The sequence below is a fragment of the Thamnophis sirtalis genome, unplaced genomic scaffold (assembly GCF_051295495.1).
Source record: "Thamnophis sirtalis isolate CommonGarterSnake01/CBP01778 unplaced genomic scaffold, rThaSir2_p1.2 scaffold_13, whole genome shotgun sequence".
Taxonomy (NCBI): domain Eukaryota; kingdom Metazoa; phylum Chordata; class Lepidosauria; order Squamata; family Natricidae; genus Thamnophis; species Thamnophis sirtalis.
The window spans coordinates 21584936-21603796 of NW_028261393.1; the positions used below are offsets into that span (position 1 = coordinate 21584936).

Consider the following 18861-nt stretch of genomic DNA (forward strand, 5'->3'; position numbering starts at 1 on the left):
CGTCGATCCTTTTTCCCCCTGGGTTGCTTTCGGAGCGGATCGTGGGGGCTGCAGGCGCCACATACCTCGGGGGCACCCCGGAGACTAATCCGGCGCGCGTGGCAGCGGAGTGTGAGCGCCCTTCCGCCCTCCCCCACAAGGCAGGCGTACTGGCGCTTTCGCTTTGAAATCGGCTCTGTCTCTTTAAGGCGCGCTCCCGGCGCTCAGCGCGCGCCCCCGCCTGTATAACTGGAGTCCATGGAGTTGTATTGAGTTCAGAGGGAGGAAGAGCTGGGAGCCAAGCGCAGGCTTCGAAGGGGGAAAGGTCGGGGGTTTTTGAAAAGGAGGAGCCGCTGCCCGTCCAGAGCTCGCTTGGCTATAGCCTGGAAGAGTCGTCGATGGACGCATCGCCACTCGCCGCTCGCTTTTAACGGATACTTTTCCGGGGGGGTGGTGCAAGAACGGCGCTCAGATTCTGGTAGCCGTCGGGGTTGCTAGCCTCGTTCCCTCTCGCCCCCTGTTTGGAGGCATTTCCCTAAGCGATCTGGGGGCTTGGCTAGCGCGCAGATGTTGGTGCACACGTATTCCGCGATGGTGAGTTGGACGGGTGTTCCTTGGTCGGGTGTGCCTGGGGTGTGCGGGGACGCGTTTGTAAGAAAGAAGCGAGGAAGAGGAGAACGAAGTTCTTTCTCGGGAGGGATCCTTCGAAACGCCACTTTAATTGAAGCGCCCTCGTAGCTTCAGATTCAGAAGGACTTCGTATTTTAATAGGTCCCAGATGTCGGGGCTTGGGAACCGTAACCTAGCTGGTGGTTCAACATCACCACCCCCAGGTTGGGAAGGAGGAGAGCGCAAAGAATCGATCACAAAACCGGGGCGGGGGAGGAAAGAGAAAAGGGGGCCGAAGGAACGAAGGAGAGACTCTGGAGGGATAAATCGGATTATTTGCCACGAACAGAGGTTGGCCGAAAAGGCCGGGATCCCTTCCACCGCTCTTATTCGCAAAACCTAGGCTGTGTCAGGACATGGGGGAAGGGTCTTCTGCCTGCGGGTCTCTGCGGGTCTCTCCTACTGAAGGCAGAACAAGAAAGGGGGCAAAGGACTCCAGGTGGGGGCCCCTGCGGTCCCCCAAAGCGCGCCGGTCGCCAAAAGTGCGATTTCAAGGCAGGCGAGGCGAGACCGCAAACGGTGTCTCGTTTTGTTTTGCTCGGTTGCGCTTAGGGCTCTTTTTCAGCGACACCTTAGACGGAAGAGGGCAGGAAGCGAAAGGCTCGCCCTTAGGAAGGTTGAGCTGCGCCGAGCCCCGAAGCGCGTTGCGCTCTTCGGCTGGCTGGCTGGCCTGCCCGGCGGGGTGGGGGAAGAAGGCGAGGAGTGGGTAGTAGAGAAAGCTGCGCTTTGCCTTGAGGCTCAGGTGTTGCGAGCCGGGGCCTCAGGGAGCCGCCGCCACCGGGAGCCCTAGCGACGCGCGCTGCTTGGAGCGAGGATAAGCCGGTACCTCGCGCCCATAGCGCGGCTGGCTGCGTGGTGACCTTTCTCTCCCTTTGATGTCCCCCACCAGGACCGCTCGGATGGGCTGAACGGGACCTCCGCCGGCGGCCGCCTCCCCCAGCTCTCGTCCCTCAACCAGGCGGCGGCGTACTCCTCGGCTCCCCCTCTGTGCCACACGCCGGCCTCGGACTTCCAGCCTCCTTACTTCCCGCCGCCTTACCCGCAGCCGCCGCTGCCCTATGCGCAGAGCCAGGAGAGCGCCTACCCGCACCTGGGGGACCCCTATGGCGGCCTCAACCCCATCCACCAGCACCAGCAGAGCGGCTGGCCCTCGCAACGGGCCCGCCAGGAAGAAGCTGCTGCTGCTGCAGCGGCGGCGGCGGCGGGCCTCCTTTCGCAGACACACCGCGCTCTCGGCCTGGATCCGCGCAGGGACTACCCGGGCATGCCGCGCTTGCTCCACGGCTTGGCCGACGGAGCGCACGGCTTGGCCGACGGGCCGCTGGGACTCCACGCTCTGGCTCACCCCAGCCTCGAGGACATCCAGGTACCGGTTCGCGCCTCGGGCCTCGCCAAACGCGTCGGACTGGAAGGGAAAACGGTGGGCTGGGGGCTCTTCGTCGGCTTCGTTTTAAGAGATTTCTCCGGGGCTGTTTTACTCCCCCAGAAAGGATTCCTAATGGGTCCAGTGGCGTTTTTCTGGCAGGTCAAACACGGATTCCTTGGGGATTCCTGGGATCCTGCCGTTTGCTCCCACTCCGCCAGAAGTAGGCAAACGCGGGGGGCGGAGGGGGCTGGGTGAGCGCAGCAGCCTTCGGGGCGAGCGCCCGCCGTTCCTGGCGTTGCTGAAAAACCGCCCTTTTTGCCTTAAAAATTGAAAGAGCAATAGAGCCAGAATCAACCCCTGGAAGCCCCTAAACTCGATCTTTATGCAAATCGACCGTTCGATGATCGCTTTCCCGAATCAAGCAACTGGTCCAACTTCGGTCTACTTATTTCCACCGTGTAAAGCAAATTAAGAAACAGTAAAACGGCGGCGAATAAGCTGGCTGTGAGTTTGGGAGGCTAATTTTGGACGCCTGTTTCTGGGGTGAAAGATAAGTTTGCTTAAAAGTCGGTGAAGACGACTCCCGAGTAGACAAGATTAGGAGTGTGGTACACGGTCTTTCTTTCTTTCTTTCTTTCTTTCTTTCTTTCTTTCTTTCTTTCTTTCTTTCTTTCTTTCTCTTTCTTTCTTTCTCTTTCTTTCTTTCTCTTTCTTTCTTTCTTCTCTCTCTCTCTTTCTTTCTCTTTCTTTTCTTTTTCTTTCTTTCTTTCTTTCTTTCTTTCTTTCTTTCTTTCTTTCTTTCTTCCTTTCCCTCTGTCTTTGTCTCTTTCTTTCTCTTCCCCAGGGCGCTTGCTTCTTCTCTCCCCCACTCCCTCTTTCTCCCCTCTCTTGGTCTCAAGTTCCAAATCTTATCCTTTCTCTTTTCATGCACGCAAACCTTAACTCGTCAGTTTTCAGGAAACCAGAAGCCCCGCGAAGGAGTCCTGATCCAGGAGCCAGAAGGCGAGGCCTGCCGCTTTCGGCTTTTCGCTCTTCAAAGCTATTAGACTTTGATCGCGGAAGAACTAGGCCGTTGTTTATCTAATTATTTTTGGCTTCCTTGACCTGAGAACGCAAGCCCTGGGCTAAAGTCAATGCCATTGAATTAGTATTTTATTCTCTGGATGCCCCCGTATTTACTCCCGAGTAAACCATTTCCCCAAAGTTTCCGAGGGGTTTACTTTCCCTCCAGTTAAGCAGTGTTCCGCAGTGACGATAAACTGGGTCTGGGTTATATTTCCGCCCTACGAGAAATGGCAATGGTAGCCCGACGTTGTCGGAGGGCAGGCGGAACGCCGGGGTGGGGGGCAAAGAAAGAAAACTGGGTGCTTATATCGCCCGGGTTCTCTTGGGAGGAGGCTGTTTCGAACGACCAGGCAAACCCCTGCCAAGTCCAAGCCGTTTTCAGTTACACGGACCTCAGCGGAAGTTTTAGTCAAGATCCAAGATCCTCTCTCGCTGAATTCTATGGGATTTTAACAGGATGATCCCAGCTCCCGGTTTCGCTTCATTTTTGTTAAGTTCTATTTCTTATTTAACTCGGTGGGACTTGTGGATCACGTTGAGTTGAATTGTACTTAAATTGCTCTCTCATCCTAATCAACTCCCAACAATTCCCCGTGGGACTTGTTTCGCGGTGCAGGGGTTGTGTAAGTTAGTTTGTACATTTTTTTTATTTCTTTGTATTTTAAAAATCTATCCATCCATCCATCCATCCATCCATCCATCCATCCATCCATCCATAGATCTATATATCCATTGATAGATGGATAGATAATTCTATAATCTATAATTTCGTGTGTTCTATAATTTCTATAATGATAGAGTGTGATTTCCAATGTAATTGTCTAAAATCGAGAAAGACCTTCCATCTGCCCTCCCTTTAAATCTTTCTCTTCCCCGATCCCGTCCCTGCAATTTTAGGGGTTTTATTCGACTACTCCGAATAAGCCTCTCCACGCTGGATTTTTTTTCTTCCTCCCGAGAACAGACGTGACAACGCACTTTGTCCTGTTGATAGATCCAAAGCCCTTCTGGGGAATAGAACTCATAAATTTCTCCTAGCAAATAAGCTGCTGCGTCTGACGTTGCCTTTGCATTTTCTGAGCAGCCGTCTGCTCCCCTCCCGGCTCCCTGGAACAATTTCCCCAAAGGCAAAAACATTTTAACTTGAAAATATGGCTGGTAGCAGGGAATAATGTTTATTCAAATGAGAAAGCAATTAGTCCATTTAAGAATCCCTTTTGCTTTTGCTTTTTGGAAAGTAAAACAAAAACTGAAGGGGACAGTTTTTTTTTTTAAAGCTAGCAAGGAAAGCGGCACAGGAGAAGGAGAAGGAAAAACTTGCTGCTGTGATTTGTTTTCTGCAACAAACCAAACATGGAACTTTCAGTGAGCTTTTCTGTACACACACACACACACACACACACACACACACACACACACAAAATAATAATAATAATAAAATAATAATAATAATAATTACACGGCTATGGATGAAGCATGTAACAGTGAAACTCATTGTCATCGGGGCACTTGGCACCATGTCCAAGAATTTTATAAGATACATCAACACCAGCGGAACTGCAAAAAACTGCGCTGGGAACATCTTATATTTTAAGAAGGTACTTGGTTGATACCTAGGACGCTGGCAGCAAATCGTATCAACCATTAGCACCAGTTACTGGTATTTGTAATGCATTTTTGAATGTTCAGTTGGCTGAAATTCATGTTTAATGAATAAAGTATAATAATAACAACACCAACAACCACAATAATAATAATCTACTGTAATCTGTGTCCGTAATAAAAATTCTACTCTAATTCAAGGAACAGAGTTGGATTAAAAAAAAACAAAAAAAAAAAAACTCGTTGTCCTGTTGATAGATCCAAAGCTCTTCTGCCTCCCTCCCCCCCAAAAAGTCATATATAATTTTTTCGCCCGTTCTTCTTAAAATTAGGGCATTGGTGTTTTCCCCCTGCCCCCAACTAATTTGCCTTAAAAATTACAATCCTATTTTCGCAAATAGGATCATTTGTCCAGGATCAAATCCTCTTTCAATCGGTAGGACGTCAGTCTTCCTAAAAGGGGAAAATGCATGATCGGTTCCCAGTGGCTCCGAGGCTATGGTTAAACAGATGGAGGAATCTTTTCCTTTGGGGAATGAAGGAAGCTTCAAAATGCCTTTAGTTGAATTATGCCTGGCACCTTTAAGGAGCAATTCCGAAATCTCTCAAGGGCTTTATTTCCCCTCAGAAGCAGCGTTCGATGTTTGTTTGTTGTTTGTAGCAATAATTAGGTCAGGTTGTCTCTTGCTCCTTTCTAGAAAATATAGATTGGATTTTTGTAACAAAACAGTTAAATAGAATAGAATTCTTGGCCAAGTGTGATTGGACACACAAGAAATTTGTCTTTGGTGCTCTCAGTGTACATAAGGAGAATAAAAATACATTCACCAAGAATAAAAAGATACATGCTTAGTGATAGTCAAGGTTACTAATAAGCTATCAAATCCTACAAGGAAACGAATAAATACAATATAAATTGAAAGATACAAGCAACATGGTTATAGTCATAACCATGACTAAACATAAAAGAATAAATATAAAAAATATAAAATAAACATAAAAATAGAGAAGAATTTTTAAAATAATAATTTTCTTTCTTTCTTTCTTTCTTTCTTTCTTTCTTTCTTTCTTTCTTTCTTTCTTTCTTTCTTTCTTTCTTTCTTTCTTCTTCCTTCAGCCATTTGGTTTAGGTGCTGTTTCAGCTGAAATCAGAGAATGAGTCAATTCAGTGACTGACTTTTGTGACTCTATCTTCCCCCTCAAAATACCCAGTGCCAAATAATTTAGTAGTTGCTTGAGAAATGGAAGATTTATACGATCTGAAGAGAAACCGGAGTATGGAAATGGAAGAGGGCAGAGTAGTTTTTGATCTCCTTCACTTCGGGAGGGGGGAGGGAGGGGAAAACTCGATGGAGAAGTCCCAGGTTTGAGGAAGTTGGATATGTTATTTCGAAAAATAAAACAACTTTCTCCTCTTCCAAGAAAACCTCTTTAGAAGCCCCAGCTTTAAGGTTATAGAGGCTAAAAAAAAACCACCACAACCAGCCCTGGTTTACTTTCATTTTTAGAAGCGTTCGAAATGTCTGGAGGGCGAAAAGCACTTCAAATAGATTAATCCCATAATCCTCACCAGAACTCTCTGCGGTGAAGCTGAGCAATTATCTATGCCCCGTTGTTCTTGCAGGCGGTGGACGAGGCCAGTATGAATGTTTTGGACCAGTCGGTGATCAAGAAAGGTAAGGGGACGCCCATGGCTTGGAGCATTCGGTGGTGGGGAGCAGCTGGAATCTGAAAGTCTGGAGTGTTTGCACGAGAGAAACCCAGCTCGGCTTATGAGTCCTGGTTATCTCGGATTTGTATTTCTTTTCCTTTCTGCATTCTGAACTAAGTTCCTGATTTGGGGAGAAAGATAGGGGTGCAAAGCTGGTGAAGGTGAGGACAAGTCAACACCGAATCCGATACATCTTGTATAAGCGCCTTGCACCTTGTGCCGGCATCCTTGTCAGATAGGAAGTTGGTATCAGTTCTTGGAAGCTGCTGATACTTTCGCAACTTTATCTTGGCCTCCCTGCTTTAGCCAAGTGGATGTGCAGGGAGCCATAACTCCATTTCGCCGTCTCTTTGAAGTTGAGTCCGTCTGAAAAAAACAAAGGCTGAGTCCATGCGTCATATTAAACGTAATTCCGCTTAGCTTTGAATTTAGCGTGTTGTGTAAAACTAGCCATTTGGGTTGTAAGTCATGGTTTGCGCACAAAGACTTAAATAAAGCAGGGGTCTCCAACGTTGGCAACTTTAAGACTTTTGGACTTCAACTCCCAGAATTCTTCAGCCAGCTTTGCTTCACAAGTCTTAAAGTTGCCAACGTGGGGGACCCCTGAAATAAAGGTAACTTCAGGAAGCGTGTGAACCAGGGGTGAAATTCAGCAGGTTCTGGAGAACCGGTAGCAGAAATTTTGAGTAGTTTGGAGAACTGGAAAATATCACCTCTGGCTGGTCCCAGAGTGGGGAGGGAATGGGGATTTTGCAGTATCCTTCCCCTGCCACACCCACGAAGCCACGCCCACAGAACCAGTAGTAAAAAAATTTGAATTTCACCACTGGTGTGAACCCAGTTATGACGAGTCCTTGACCCATCAGTTAAACATTAATTCAGGATTTCACAGCCCAGTGCCACCCAAAAGCATTAGGCTTTACTTCCCCGCTGCCACAGCTAACTTAGCAAGGGATGACAGACACAACCATCCCAAACTTTGGGGTGGCATCCAATTGCTTCCTTTCGGCTGTCAGATCAAATTTATATTTTTTTCTAAGACCCGGGGTGAATGTTATTTGTTTTCTTGTAATGTGGAGATAATTCGTCTGGGAGCAAAGCCCACTGAATAGTTTCCAGAAAATCAGGCAGAACGAGAAGGGAGGAGATGGGGGGGGGGGAGGAAAAAAGTGACTGGAAAGAACAAGGAAGAAACAAGAGCATCAGAAGTTTGTGGGTCTCAGCAAACCTGGCTGTTATTTCTTTTGAGGAGGCGTGTTATTTGCTGTTATGTTAGATTGATGTCCTGCCTTTTCTCCAGAAGTTCAAAGCAGCTTAGATGGGACTGAATCTCCCTTCATTTTCTCCCTGCACCCCGTAAAATAGGTTGAGTGGAGACTATTGGTCATGGGATTGACCATGTCTTTCTTCTAAAGGGACATGGTGGCTCAGTGGTTAAGACACTGAGCTTGTCGATCAGAAAGGTCAGCAGTTAGGCGGGTCAAATACCTAGCGCTGCATAACGGAGTGAGCTTCCGCTACTTGTTCCAGCTTCTGCCAACCTAGCAGTTCAAAAGCATGTAAAAAATGCAAGTAGAAAAATAGGGACCACTTTTGGTGGGAAGGTAACAGCGCTCCGTGTGCCTTTGGTGTTTAGTCATGCCAGCCACATGACCATGGAGATGTCTTTGGACAGCGCTGGCTCTTTGGCTTTGAAACAGAGATGAGCACCACCCCCTAGAGTCAGGAGCGACTAGCACATATGTCCGAGGGGTACATTTATCTTTACCTTTTACTTCTTCAGCCAACCTTTTAACTGCTACCCCAAATTGGGTTGGGCCTTTGCTTTTCTAAAGCTGCCTGGAGTTCCTAAAAGGCCCAGAGATAAAAGGTCCAGTTGCTACTCCCCAGGAACATCTCACAAGTGAGTGGCTGGGGTGAAAGATTGTGACCTCCCCCCTGTGGTCATGCCAACTTGGAAGCTTCCGGCTCCAAGAAAACCTCAGCCTAATGTCGGATTTACTATGTGATTTCTGCTGTTTCCAGGAAACTCAACCAGTAGGGATAATGGAATATGGCTTCATCTGTGCTGAATTCTCTGGAGGCAAACAACACCCCCTCCTCTTCCTCTCTAGGTCCCTCCCCAAATATTTCTTTATGTGTAAATTCCAAGGCTAACATTCCTGTACAGGATATAATGTATCTAAATGCACAGAGGTTCATGGAATGCAATGGCATTCAGTTTTCCTGGCACAATTAATCAGTGAAAGGGATTGCCTTCAGAAGTTCTGGATGCTCCATCACTGGAGGTTTTTAAGAAAAGTTTGGAGAGCTATTTGTTCAGAATGGTGTATAGTCTCCTGCTTGAGCAGGGGGTTGGACAAGAAACCTCCATGGTATCCTATCCCTATCCCTATCCCTATCCCTATCCCTATCCCTATCCCTATCCCTATCCCTATCCCTATCCCTATCCTTATCCTATCCTACCCTATCATATTCTATCATCACATTTGGCATTTGAGTGATGTGAGTCAGCAGTGCATATCAATAAGTTATGGGTGGTGCCAAGGGAAAATCAAAACTAGATTTCATTTACATGCAGTTCAAGGCATTGTTACTTTTCATTGTTGTATTGAGTGGCATTGCGGAGCCCCTGAGATTTGATTCCAGGAAAGTCCTTTAGCACATGAATATAGTTGCCAGCTGCTGTTTTTCTGGTGAGAGTGAGACAGCTGCAATACTGGAGAAAGATGCAGCTGCTTTAAAGAGTCGCAGACAGTGTTGCTTTCACACTTCTAAAGCATCTTTTGGGATTCCTATCCCACCATCTTAACACTTAGTAATCTCCCCCTTTTCTCCCTTTAAAAAGTAATGTTTGGTATCAGCTTTCAGAATTTTATGGCCATTTCTAATGAGGGAATCACAGGCTGTGCTTTTCTGTTTGGAAAAATGGGGAGGGAAAGAAACACTCTTGTCCCATTCAGCATCTTTTAAAAAGTTATGCTGATGTTTTAGTCTCCATGTGAGGCTTACAGTATGCTGTCACTATAGTGGGCATATTTTTTATTACTTTTACAGAAGCACTAATACTATAGTTGTTGTGTAGATAGGAGTGTGTGTGTGTGTGAGAGAGAGAGATTGTAAGTAGCACTGCATAAAATAAGAGTGAACATTAAATATAACATTAAATAAAAATTAAATTCTTGCTTTAAAAAAAGACAAAAGTCTTGGTTTGTGAGAAATGGCAGCTGCCCAGTTTGGGTCCATGTGGAAGCCTCAGTAGTTTAAATTGCCACATTAATCAACCACAGCTCAGGCTGATTGATTGGTTAGGGCCCCTTATAATAGGCCACACCAGGAGCCAGCTCTGGATTCTTTATTTTGCTATGAACAAACCCCAAAGCATTAAAGAAGGACTTTCAATTGAATGAAAACCGGGAGCAGGGGGATGTTGTGAAATTCATTCTCAGGCACAGAATTTAACTACATTTTTTCAAAAATGGTTTTATGTGACTTCAGATGATTGTCCAGCTGCAGCTATGTGACTCTGGGCAGTAACAAAACAACAAGAAAGCGAAACAAAACAAAACAACAAACATATAAACAAAGTTACAATGAACACCAATTTGTTTGTTTGTTTGTTTGTTTCGAACATTTTAAACCAGTGTTTCTCAATCTTGACAGTTTTAACATCGGTGGATTTCAACTCCCAGGATTCCTCACCCAGCCCTTCTCCATGAAGGGACATGGTAGCACCCTGCCCATTTATAAATGCTTCAATCCCACAGTTGCAGCCACTATCTTCACTTTTTGAACTCACCTTTCCTTCACCTAGACATTTTGGCTTTCTTATCTGTCATGGAAACTGCTGTCCTACAGTAGAGGGGGCATGTATAAGTTCACTAACGTGCCTATCGTCCCTGCCAGAGGTGGTATTCAGCCAATTCTGACAGGTTCTGGATAACCGGTTGGGAAAATTTTGAGTAGTTTGAAGAACCGGCAAATAGGCTGGCCACGCCCCCGCTGCCTCCCAGCCGATCTTCTTTTGTTGTCCTGAACAGGAGAACAAAGCTGGAAAGCAGGTTAGTGGGGTGGGGAGGGAATGTGGATTTTGCAGTATCCTTCCCCTGCATGCCCACAAAGCTACGTCATGCCCACAAAGCCACGCCCACAGAATGGGTAGTAAAAAGTTTTGAATCCCACCACTGATCCATGACATTGTATTTTTATTCTCTTAATCAGGTTCTCATTTTTGCTTGACAAAGTCCAATAAATAAATAAATAAATAAATAAATAAATAAATAAATAAATAAATAAATAAATAAATAAATAAATAAATGTTTTGTTTTTGTCTGTCGGCTTCGTGGGTTAAACCAGATAGAAATCACAACCAGATGAGCTAATTCCACTTTATTGACAAAACCCTTGTAAATATGAAAGTACAATTCTCCCACTGTTTACAGCTTGAGAAACTAGGGAGAGTTTCTTCTGAACCTTTTACCCCTAGCTAGTTGTGGGCAATTTTGTCTCTTAACTGAGTCCTATTATCTACCAGCATTGGCCATATTTACTGGCTGATGGGAGATGAAGTCCCAAACAGCTGGAATTCCCAGGCTGCCTATCCCTGATTCATATTAGCATCTCTGCAAAGGATGCTTTGAAGCTATAAGTCTCTGTTTTATGGAATGGTATCAGAATTTCAGTCAAATGTGTCCAGATTTCTGTCCACAATTCTACAGTGCTTGACACAATCTGTAGACCTTCATATTCCTGCAAAGTGAAAGTGGTTTCCTCAACCTACTTTTCTTCACTTGTGCTAGACTCCACTTTATAAAGGCATGATGACTGTGAGAGATGGGAGTTGAAGCTGGTGTCGTTGCAGATGAGTCTTAGTTGGGTCTGCTAAGTTATGAAATAATGGGTATTCCAATTGCCAATCATTCTTTCTTCATTGCTGCAAGAGAACAAATTGAGTTTATGGAGATGAAAAGGTGCTTTTTCAAAAGGCAACAGGACTTTTGAAGTTCAAGTTTTTTCCTCGAAGACATCTCTCTTCTCATCCAAGAAACTTCTTCAGTTCTGACTGAGCTGAAAAAGCTTCTTGGATGAAAAGCGAAACGTCTGAAAGGAAAAAACAAAGTCCAGTTTCCTCTTGAAAAAGCACCTTTGGGACAGGCAGTCCTCAACTTACAACACTTCATTGAGTGACTGTTTAAAGTTACAGTGGCCCTGGAAAAAGTGACATGACTATTTTTCAGACTTATGACCACAGCAGTTTCCCTGTGGTCATGTGATCAAAATTCAGGCCCTTGGGAACTGGCGTGTATTTATGACGGTTGTGGTGTCCCAGGGACCTTTTGGGATCTTGTGACAAGCAAAGTCAATGGGGAAGCCAGATTCATTTAACAACCATAAACTGCAGTGATTCACTTAACAGCTGTGGCAAGAACGGTGGTAAAATGGGGAAAAACTCATTGAACTGTCTCACTTAGCAATGGAAATTTTGGGTTGAATTGTGGTTGCAAAGTGAGGACTACCTGTAAAGCTTTCAAAAGTTCTTTTGGTCCACCAGCAAGGCAGCTTCCAAGCAATACCTTTTTGAAGCAAAGCCAATTATGCATCAGAAGCAGTGGTGAGATTCATTTTTTTTACTATCAGTTCTGTGGGCGTGGCTTTGTGGGTGTGGCTTTGTGGGTATGGCAGAGGAAGGATACTACAAAATCCCCATTCCCTTCCCACCCCACTAACCTGCTTTCCAGCTCCGTTCTCCTGTTCAGGGCAACAAAAGAAGATCAGCTGGGAATCTGCAGGGGCGGGGCCAGCCTATTTGCCAGTTCCCCAAACTACTCAAAATTCCCCCTACCGGTTCTCAGAACCTGTCAGAACTGGCTGAATATCACCTCAGTATTTATCTATCAGAAGGCAGAAGGCAGCTTAAAATTAGACTTGAGGTAGCTTTTTTTTAAAGTGCCTTTTCCTCACACATGCATTTAAGATATTTATCAAAGTCTCAGCTATGAAAACCACAGAGAAATATATATATAATCTCGAAGGCAGAGCTCCAGCACAGGCCGCCCTTGTGGTCCCTGACAGCGTCTCAGACATTTTTAGACTCTTCTGGATGGAGCTTTTAAAAGGAATGAGGACTAGCAAATGCTTAAGAGGGGGCAGACTTCAATTTCAATAGTGCAGAAGAAGAAAAAACTGGTATGGGAGAGGGGAGTTTGGGGATTAGATCCAATAATGTTTTAGTCCAATGGTTTTAGGATGAGCAATTCTCTTCCGATTTCTTTCTTTCTTCCCTTCCCTCCTTCCTTCCTTTTCTCTTTCTTTCTTTCTTTCTTTCTTTCTTTTTCTTTCTCTCTCTATCCCTCCCATCCAATATCTTTCATCCATCCATCCATCCCACATATATACCGAGCCTTCACATTTCTCACAATAGCCAGGTTTACTTGATCGATTTATTTTAGAATTTTTTTATCCCACTTCTATTATTTTTATAAATAACTTGGAGCAGCAAGCATACCTAACTCTCCTTCCTCCTTCAGCCTGTGAGGTGGCTTGGACTGAGAAAGAGAGGGATCGGCCCAAATCACTCAGTTGACTTTCTTTGTAAGGTGGAACTAGAATTCACAGTCTCCTGTTTCTAGCCTGCTGCCTTCACCACTAGACGGTTTGGCTCTATTCTGGGAGTTGAATTGCCAAGGTTGAGAAAACACTCAGTTGGTTCATTGGTTTGGGAATGTTGGTATCTTTTGCTGCGTGTCTTAAAATATTTTTTAAAATTATGTATGCTATTTTAAAAATATTTCTAGAAGAAGTATTTCTTTTAAAAAAATGATTCTTAAAAGAACATATCCTACCCAGCTCCCAAAAGAGAAAGCAGTAAACTCAAAAACTCACAGCCATATAAATGGGGCAAATGTCACACACACTTGGCTGTTGTGAATTGTTTGCTAGAGCAACCTGACAGGGTGCCTGAGGAGTTTGCTACCTGGAGGTCAGCCCTACTTAAAGGGCAGTGTGTTTCTCAGCTTTAAGAAGTGTGCATGTCAACTCCCAGAATCCCCCAGTTAGCATCCCGGATAGGGAATTCTGGGAGTTGAAGTCCACACACCTTGAACGATGCCCTGATTGAGAAACACAGTTAAAGGCAGTGGCTTCCCAAGTTTGTAGCTTTTCCCCCTCTGGATGGATGAGAATTGAAGTGCCCATTCATGATGCCAGTCTGCAGAACTCACATGACTTTCCTCACTGGATGTGGGTGGCAGAGTGACAGCCCCGTTTCAAGTTAAAAGCAAAAACCAAAAAGTTCCTACACAGAAAATTGAGGGTGGGGCATTCAAGGTTATTTCTCTTTGGAGTGGATGAAAAGATCTGGAGAATTTGACTTCATTTTTAGAGATTTTACTTAAGACTAGAAGTGCATGCTGGCTCTTTAAAAAAAAATTGTTTAGTGCTTTGGTGGTGGAAAAATGGAAAATGATAATATTTAGACAGATAATTTCAAGTTCAGGAAATAATTTCTGGAGTTTACAAGGTTTTCCCTCGGAGAAGGGATATCTGGGTCAACTTCAGATGAGAAGGAAAAGGAGCCCAAATAGACAAGAAAGCAAAACGGAACAATCATTTCGATCAAAATAGGACTGGGCTGTTTTTTTAAAGGAAATTTCCTAGTCGGCCATCTTTCCCAATATCTATTCCGCTCTCCCATCATCCCCAACCGACCTGCGAACGACGATTAAAGTGAAGTCCAAAACCCTGGGCGTTTATGGGTCTCGGAATCCACCCCTGGAGTATAACTTAGAACCTCTCCAAGATGGGAAAATACCTGCGCTTTTTTTCCGGATAAAATTGATCTCGATCTTGGCTGGAAGAGGTCCCGTGGATTTCGGGGCGCTTCCCCCCCCCCTGGAAATGTGGTCTGAAGAAGCGGCTCTCGGCCTGCTTTTGCTCTGGTTTTGGGCACGGAAACGGCAAGAAAATGAATTCCGCAAAAACGCGCGTGGGGAGCGAAAGGCGCTCTGGTAGAGCCGCTGCATTTTGCGGCTTTTCCAGCCCCCACACTCGGTCTCGGAGCCGAACTAGAATAACAGAGTGGGAAGGGACCTTGGAGGTCTTCTAGTCCAACCTCCTGCTTAGGCAGGAAACCCTATGAGTCTGGGAGAGTTTAATTCGCACTCCCCCCCCCCAGTCCCTTCGTCCCGGGGGCTTCTTCTTGGGAAGAGGGGCGGGAAGGGCGAAGGGTTGCGAAGCGAGGCGGCTCAGCGAGGTCCCAGCTCTGTTCGAACTCGCTCCGCAAAATCCAGGCGGGTCCGAGTTTAGCGGTCACTTTGGCTTCCGTTAAATCGGGGTTGGATAGGGTGGGTTGGGTAATGTTGGGAACCCAGCTTTCTTGGTTAGCATTTGGCTTTTGAGGATGGTCCTAACAACCACAGAGCATTTCTGGAAATGGAGTCAAAGATTTGTTTGAAATTAAGAAAGACTACGAAGAGTGTTTGGTGTGTGTGTGTGTGTGTGTGTGTGTGTGTGTGTGTGTGTACTTAATGATGCAAGGATAATTTGTAATCTACTGCTGATCCTTCTTCTCAGAAACCTGGCAGTTGGTCTTGGATCAAACCCTCCATTTCAATCTGGTTTTGTAATGTAAGATTTAAATCTTTAGCATATTGCTTGCTGACTACACTCAGAAGGCTAATAGGCCTGTAGTAGTTTACCGGGCTCACTCCTGTTAGCCTTTTTGTAAATTGGGACTATTAGTTGCCCCAATCCCTGGAAGATGATCGGTCTGGTTTATAACTGTAAACAGGGATATGTCTGTGGAGATTCTCAGTCGCCCAGGCCATAGCTGTCTCAAAGGTCTTTCTTTCCAAAGGCAACTTCTATTTTTTATTTGAAGAAGAAAAACAAAACATTTTGGTTTCTCATCCAAGAAACTTCATCAGTTGTAATGGCACAACATAAGGCGGGGTCCCCAAACTTGGCAACTTTAAGACTTGTGGACTTCAACTCCCAGCATTCTCCAGCCAGCATGCTGGCTGGAGAATGCTGGGAGTTGAAGTCCACAAGTCTTAAAGTTGCCAAGTTTGAAGACCTCTGACATAGGGGATCAAAACCCCCAGGACAAAATTCAGCGGTCCATTTGCATTTGAAAGACAACTGTTGCTCCTGAAGGCAGCAAAGCCCACATTTTGGACACAGAGAGATAGCTGGAGCGAGTGGCAGACAAGCAAAAATGTGCATGTATGGGATCCAGGTTACACACTCCTCCCTTCACTTCGCCGGTCCATGGAAAAATTATCTTAAAGGGGTGGGGGGAACTGGTGCTCTATGGCAGGGGTCTCCAACCTTGGCAACTTTAAGCCTGGTGAACTTCAACTCCCAGAATTTGCTGGGGGCTCTGAATTTACACCAGCTGGCTGTGGCTGCTGCCTCATCATCTCACTTATTTTGGCTTCGGAGAGAAATTCAACTAGCTTTCAGTCCACGTTCTTCCCTTCTTCCCAAGTGGGTGAAGTGTGTCCCATCACATCTGGAGGGAATCAGGAAGAGCAGGACAAGGCTTTGCCGTAGAGCAGTGTTTCCCAGCCTTAGGAACTTTAAGAGGCATGGACCTCAACTTCAAAGTGTGCTGGCTGGGGAATTCTGGGAGTTGAAGTCCACCAGGCTTAAAGTTGCCAAGGTTGGAGACCCCTGCTCTATGGCCTTGGGACCTTTTTTTTTTTTTTTGAAAAAAGTTTTTTTTTATTTTTTATTTTCATATAGATATCCACAAGTATACCATTACATTGTAACAAACACTATTATGTATTATCCAATATTATATCAGTTCTTCTCACCATCAACCACAATAACTCTCTTCTGCTCTTCTGCTTTCCATGCACCATATTATACCCTGTTCCACAACATCACTACCTCCTCTCCCTCTCTACTCCTCTCTACCTCCTTTCTTCCCTCTCCCATCTCTCTCTTCTCTCCTTCCCCTTCCTCTCTCCTTCTCCTCACTCCTCTTTCCACTCCTTCTCTCTCTCCTACTCTTTTCCTCACCTCTGCTTCCCTTCTCTCCTCTCCCCTCTCTTCCCCTCCTATCCTCTTGGGAATTTTAAGAGGCATGGACTTCAACTCCCAGAATCCCCCAGCCAGTACGCTTTGAAGTTGTTGTCCATGCCTCTTAAAGTTCCTAAGGCTGGGAAACACTGCTCTACAGCAAAGCCTTGTCCTGCTCTTCCTGATTCCCTCCAGATGTGATGGGACACACTTCACCCACTTGGGAAGAAGGGAAGAACGTGGACTGAAAGCTAGTTGAATTTCTCTCCGAAGCCAAAATAAGTGAGATGATGAGGCAGCAGCCACAGCCATCTGATGTAAATTCTACCAATGTTAGTTTTGGGGTTGGGTGCCTGTTTCATAGGAGCTCCACCTCCTTCCTTGAATAAATATACATCCATTCTCCAGAAATAATCACTGGATATAATGAGTTCCGTGCTATCTTCCTTCCTTCCTCTATGCATAGCAACCTTTCAAAAACATTCAAACCACGAGGTTTTTTTTTTCTTTTAAAAATGTTGATCTGTCCTCACCCTGAATTAAAATAAGGAACATATGTTCTCCCCAGTGACTGGGAAAAATAAAATACCAGTATTAATATGGGACAAAACAGAACATCTGGGCAGAAAGATTTGTGATATCATTGTTTTTCCTTGATTTGAGCTGCTTTAGATGTTGGGGTGAAAAGATGGGGTGGAATTATTATTATTATTTTTTTAAAAAAAACATTCCCGCCTTCCCAGAGATGGAGGATTCCTGCAGGCAAGAGTTTTCCTTCTCCCTAAAAGAAATCCATTCTCAAGTGGTTAACCATCTCAACCATCTCAGTTTTGCATAAGGACCAGCGGTTGGGAAGGAATGGGTGGATCTACCCAGGGTGGGGGAATGGCAGACCTGCCTCGACAATTCAGAAGGCGACTGTGAAGCGATTAACATATTTTTTCAAAAATGACACAAACAATATTTATCTCTCTGTGTGATGTTTTAAAAATAACTGCTGCGTGGGCGGGACGAATTAAGCATGTGGCTGATCGGCCTGATTCGGAAACTTGCATGGAAAGCAGGAGCTTAAATGAAAGGAGATGCAGTCTTCCCGCCCAGGAGTGGCTGCAGAAGGTGGTAAAGGAATATCAAGTTCCTTCCCCCACACCCCTCAACCACATGGTCAAAGCCCCTCCCCCTTTTTTGACATGCATGTTTGGTGTAGTGGTGAAGGCATCAGGCTGGAAGTTGGGAGGCAGAGAGTTTTAGTTCTGTCTTGAAGTTGGCTGGATGGCCTTGGGCCAGTCGCTTTTTCTCAGCCCCTAGGGAAGTAGGGAATGGCAAACCGCTTCTGAAAAACCTTGCCAAGAAAATTACAGAGGCTACAGAACCTTACAGAACCTTACAGAGGCTAATTACAGAGTCCAGGAAGTCTCCAAGAATCAGACACTTATGACCCCAACTGAGCCTTCAATTGATGGGGTTTTTTGTTACAAAATTAGGAAAATGGAGAAAATGTGCCCTTTGCAAATACTTATACGTAATTTCTAAGAATGCATAAGGCTCTCTTGGTGCTTTATTATCTGTTGGGGATCATGTGATTACAAAAACAATTTGAAATAATAATAATAATGATAGAGGTAGAATATAAAGATGCAAAAGTACTCTGGGACTTTAGAATTCAAACAGCTACCTGCTACATACTGTAACGCCCCAGATGTTACAGTTGTCAATAAGAAAGGCAAAAAAGTCTGGATAATGGATGTGGCAATAACAACTGAAAGGAAGAAAAAGAACTGGGGGTGTGGGGAACACAAAATAAAAAGACAACAGATCTAAGTGGGATGGCTGTGGCAAAAGAAAGCAAAAATACTATCAATAGAAATAGGCACTTTGGGTACCTTGCAAAACATCTGGAGCACCACTTGTATACTATCAGCATTGACAAAATCACCATTAGTCAATTGCAAAAGGCAGCTTTACTTGGAATAGCTCACCACCCGCGATGATACTTTGATAACTATCAAACAACAATAATTACCTATCTCAGGTCCTTGGGAAGGATTGATAGGTGGTTAAAATGCCAAATCCAGTCTAAATAGCTGGCTGATTGTGCAATCAATCACAATATTAATAATAGTAATTTATCAGGAGATACAATGGGAAGGGAAATTTGCAATCTGAGACCCCAGAAATCTTTGGGTACATCAAATTATAAATATTACTAAGAAAAAGAATTGGGGGAATTGTTATATTTTTGAGGACTTGGTTTATTTAGTTTAGATTCTATTTTTACTTCAGACAATTCTAACTTAGTCCTGGCGTTGTCTCGTTTTATCTGGCTGTGTCTCTTCTTGGGACATGGTTGAAAGATTCAGCGGGTCTGTTTCTTCATTAAAAAAAGCTACACACCTCATGTTTTTATAAATGCTAGGAAGGTTGTATAATGCTTGCATAATTA

General features: G+C 44.9%; 1 protein-coding gene across 1 annotated transcript in view; it reads left to right on the top strand.

Moving 5' to 3' along the window:
• Positions 1 to 276: 276 nt before the first annotated feature.
• The window catches only part of TFAP2E (transcription factor AP-2 epsilon), an 86803-nt gene continuing 68218 nt past the window's right edge, over positions 277 to 18861 (top strand). The window contains exons 1-3 of the mRNA XM_087727439.1: positions 277 to 573; positions 1538 to 2014; positions 6306 to 6357. Coding sequence (XP_087583565.1) covers positions 547 to 573; positions 1538 to 2014; positions 6306 to 6357 — 556 coding nt within the window. The 5' untranslated portion in view covers positions 277 to 546. The remainder of the gene's footprint in view (positions 574 to 1537; positions 2015 to 6305; positions 6358 to 18861) is intronic.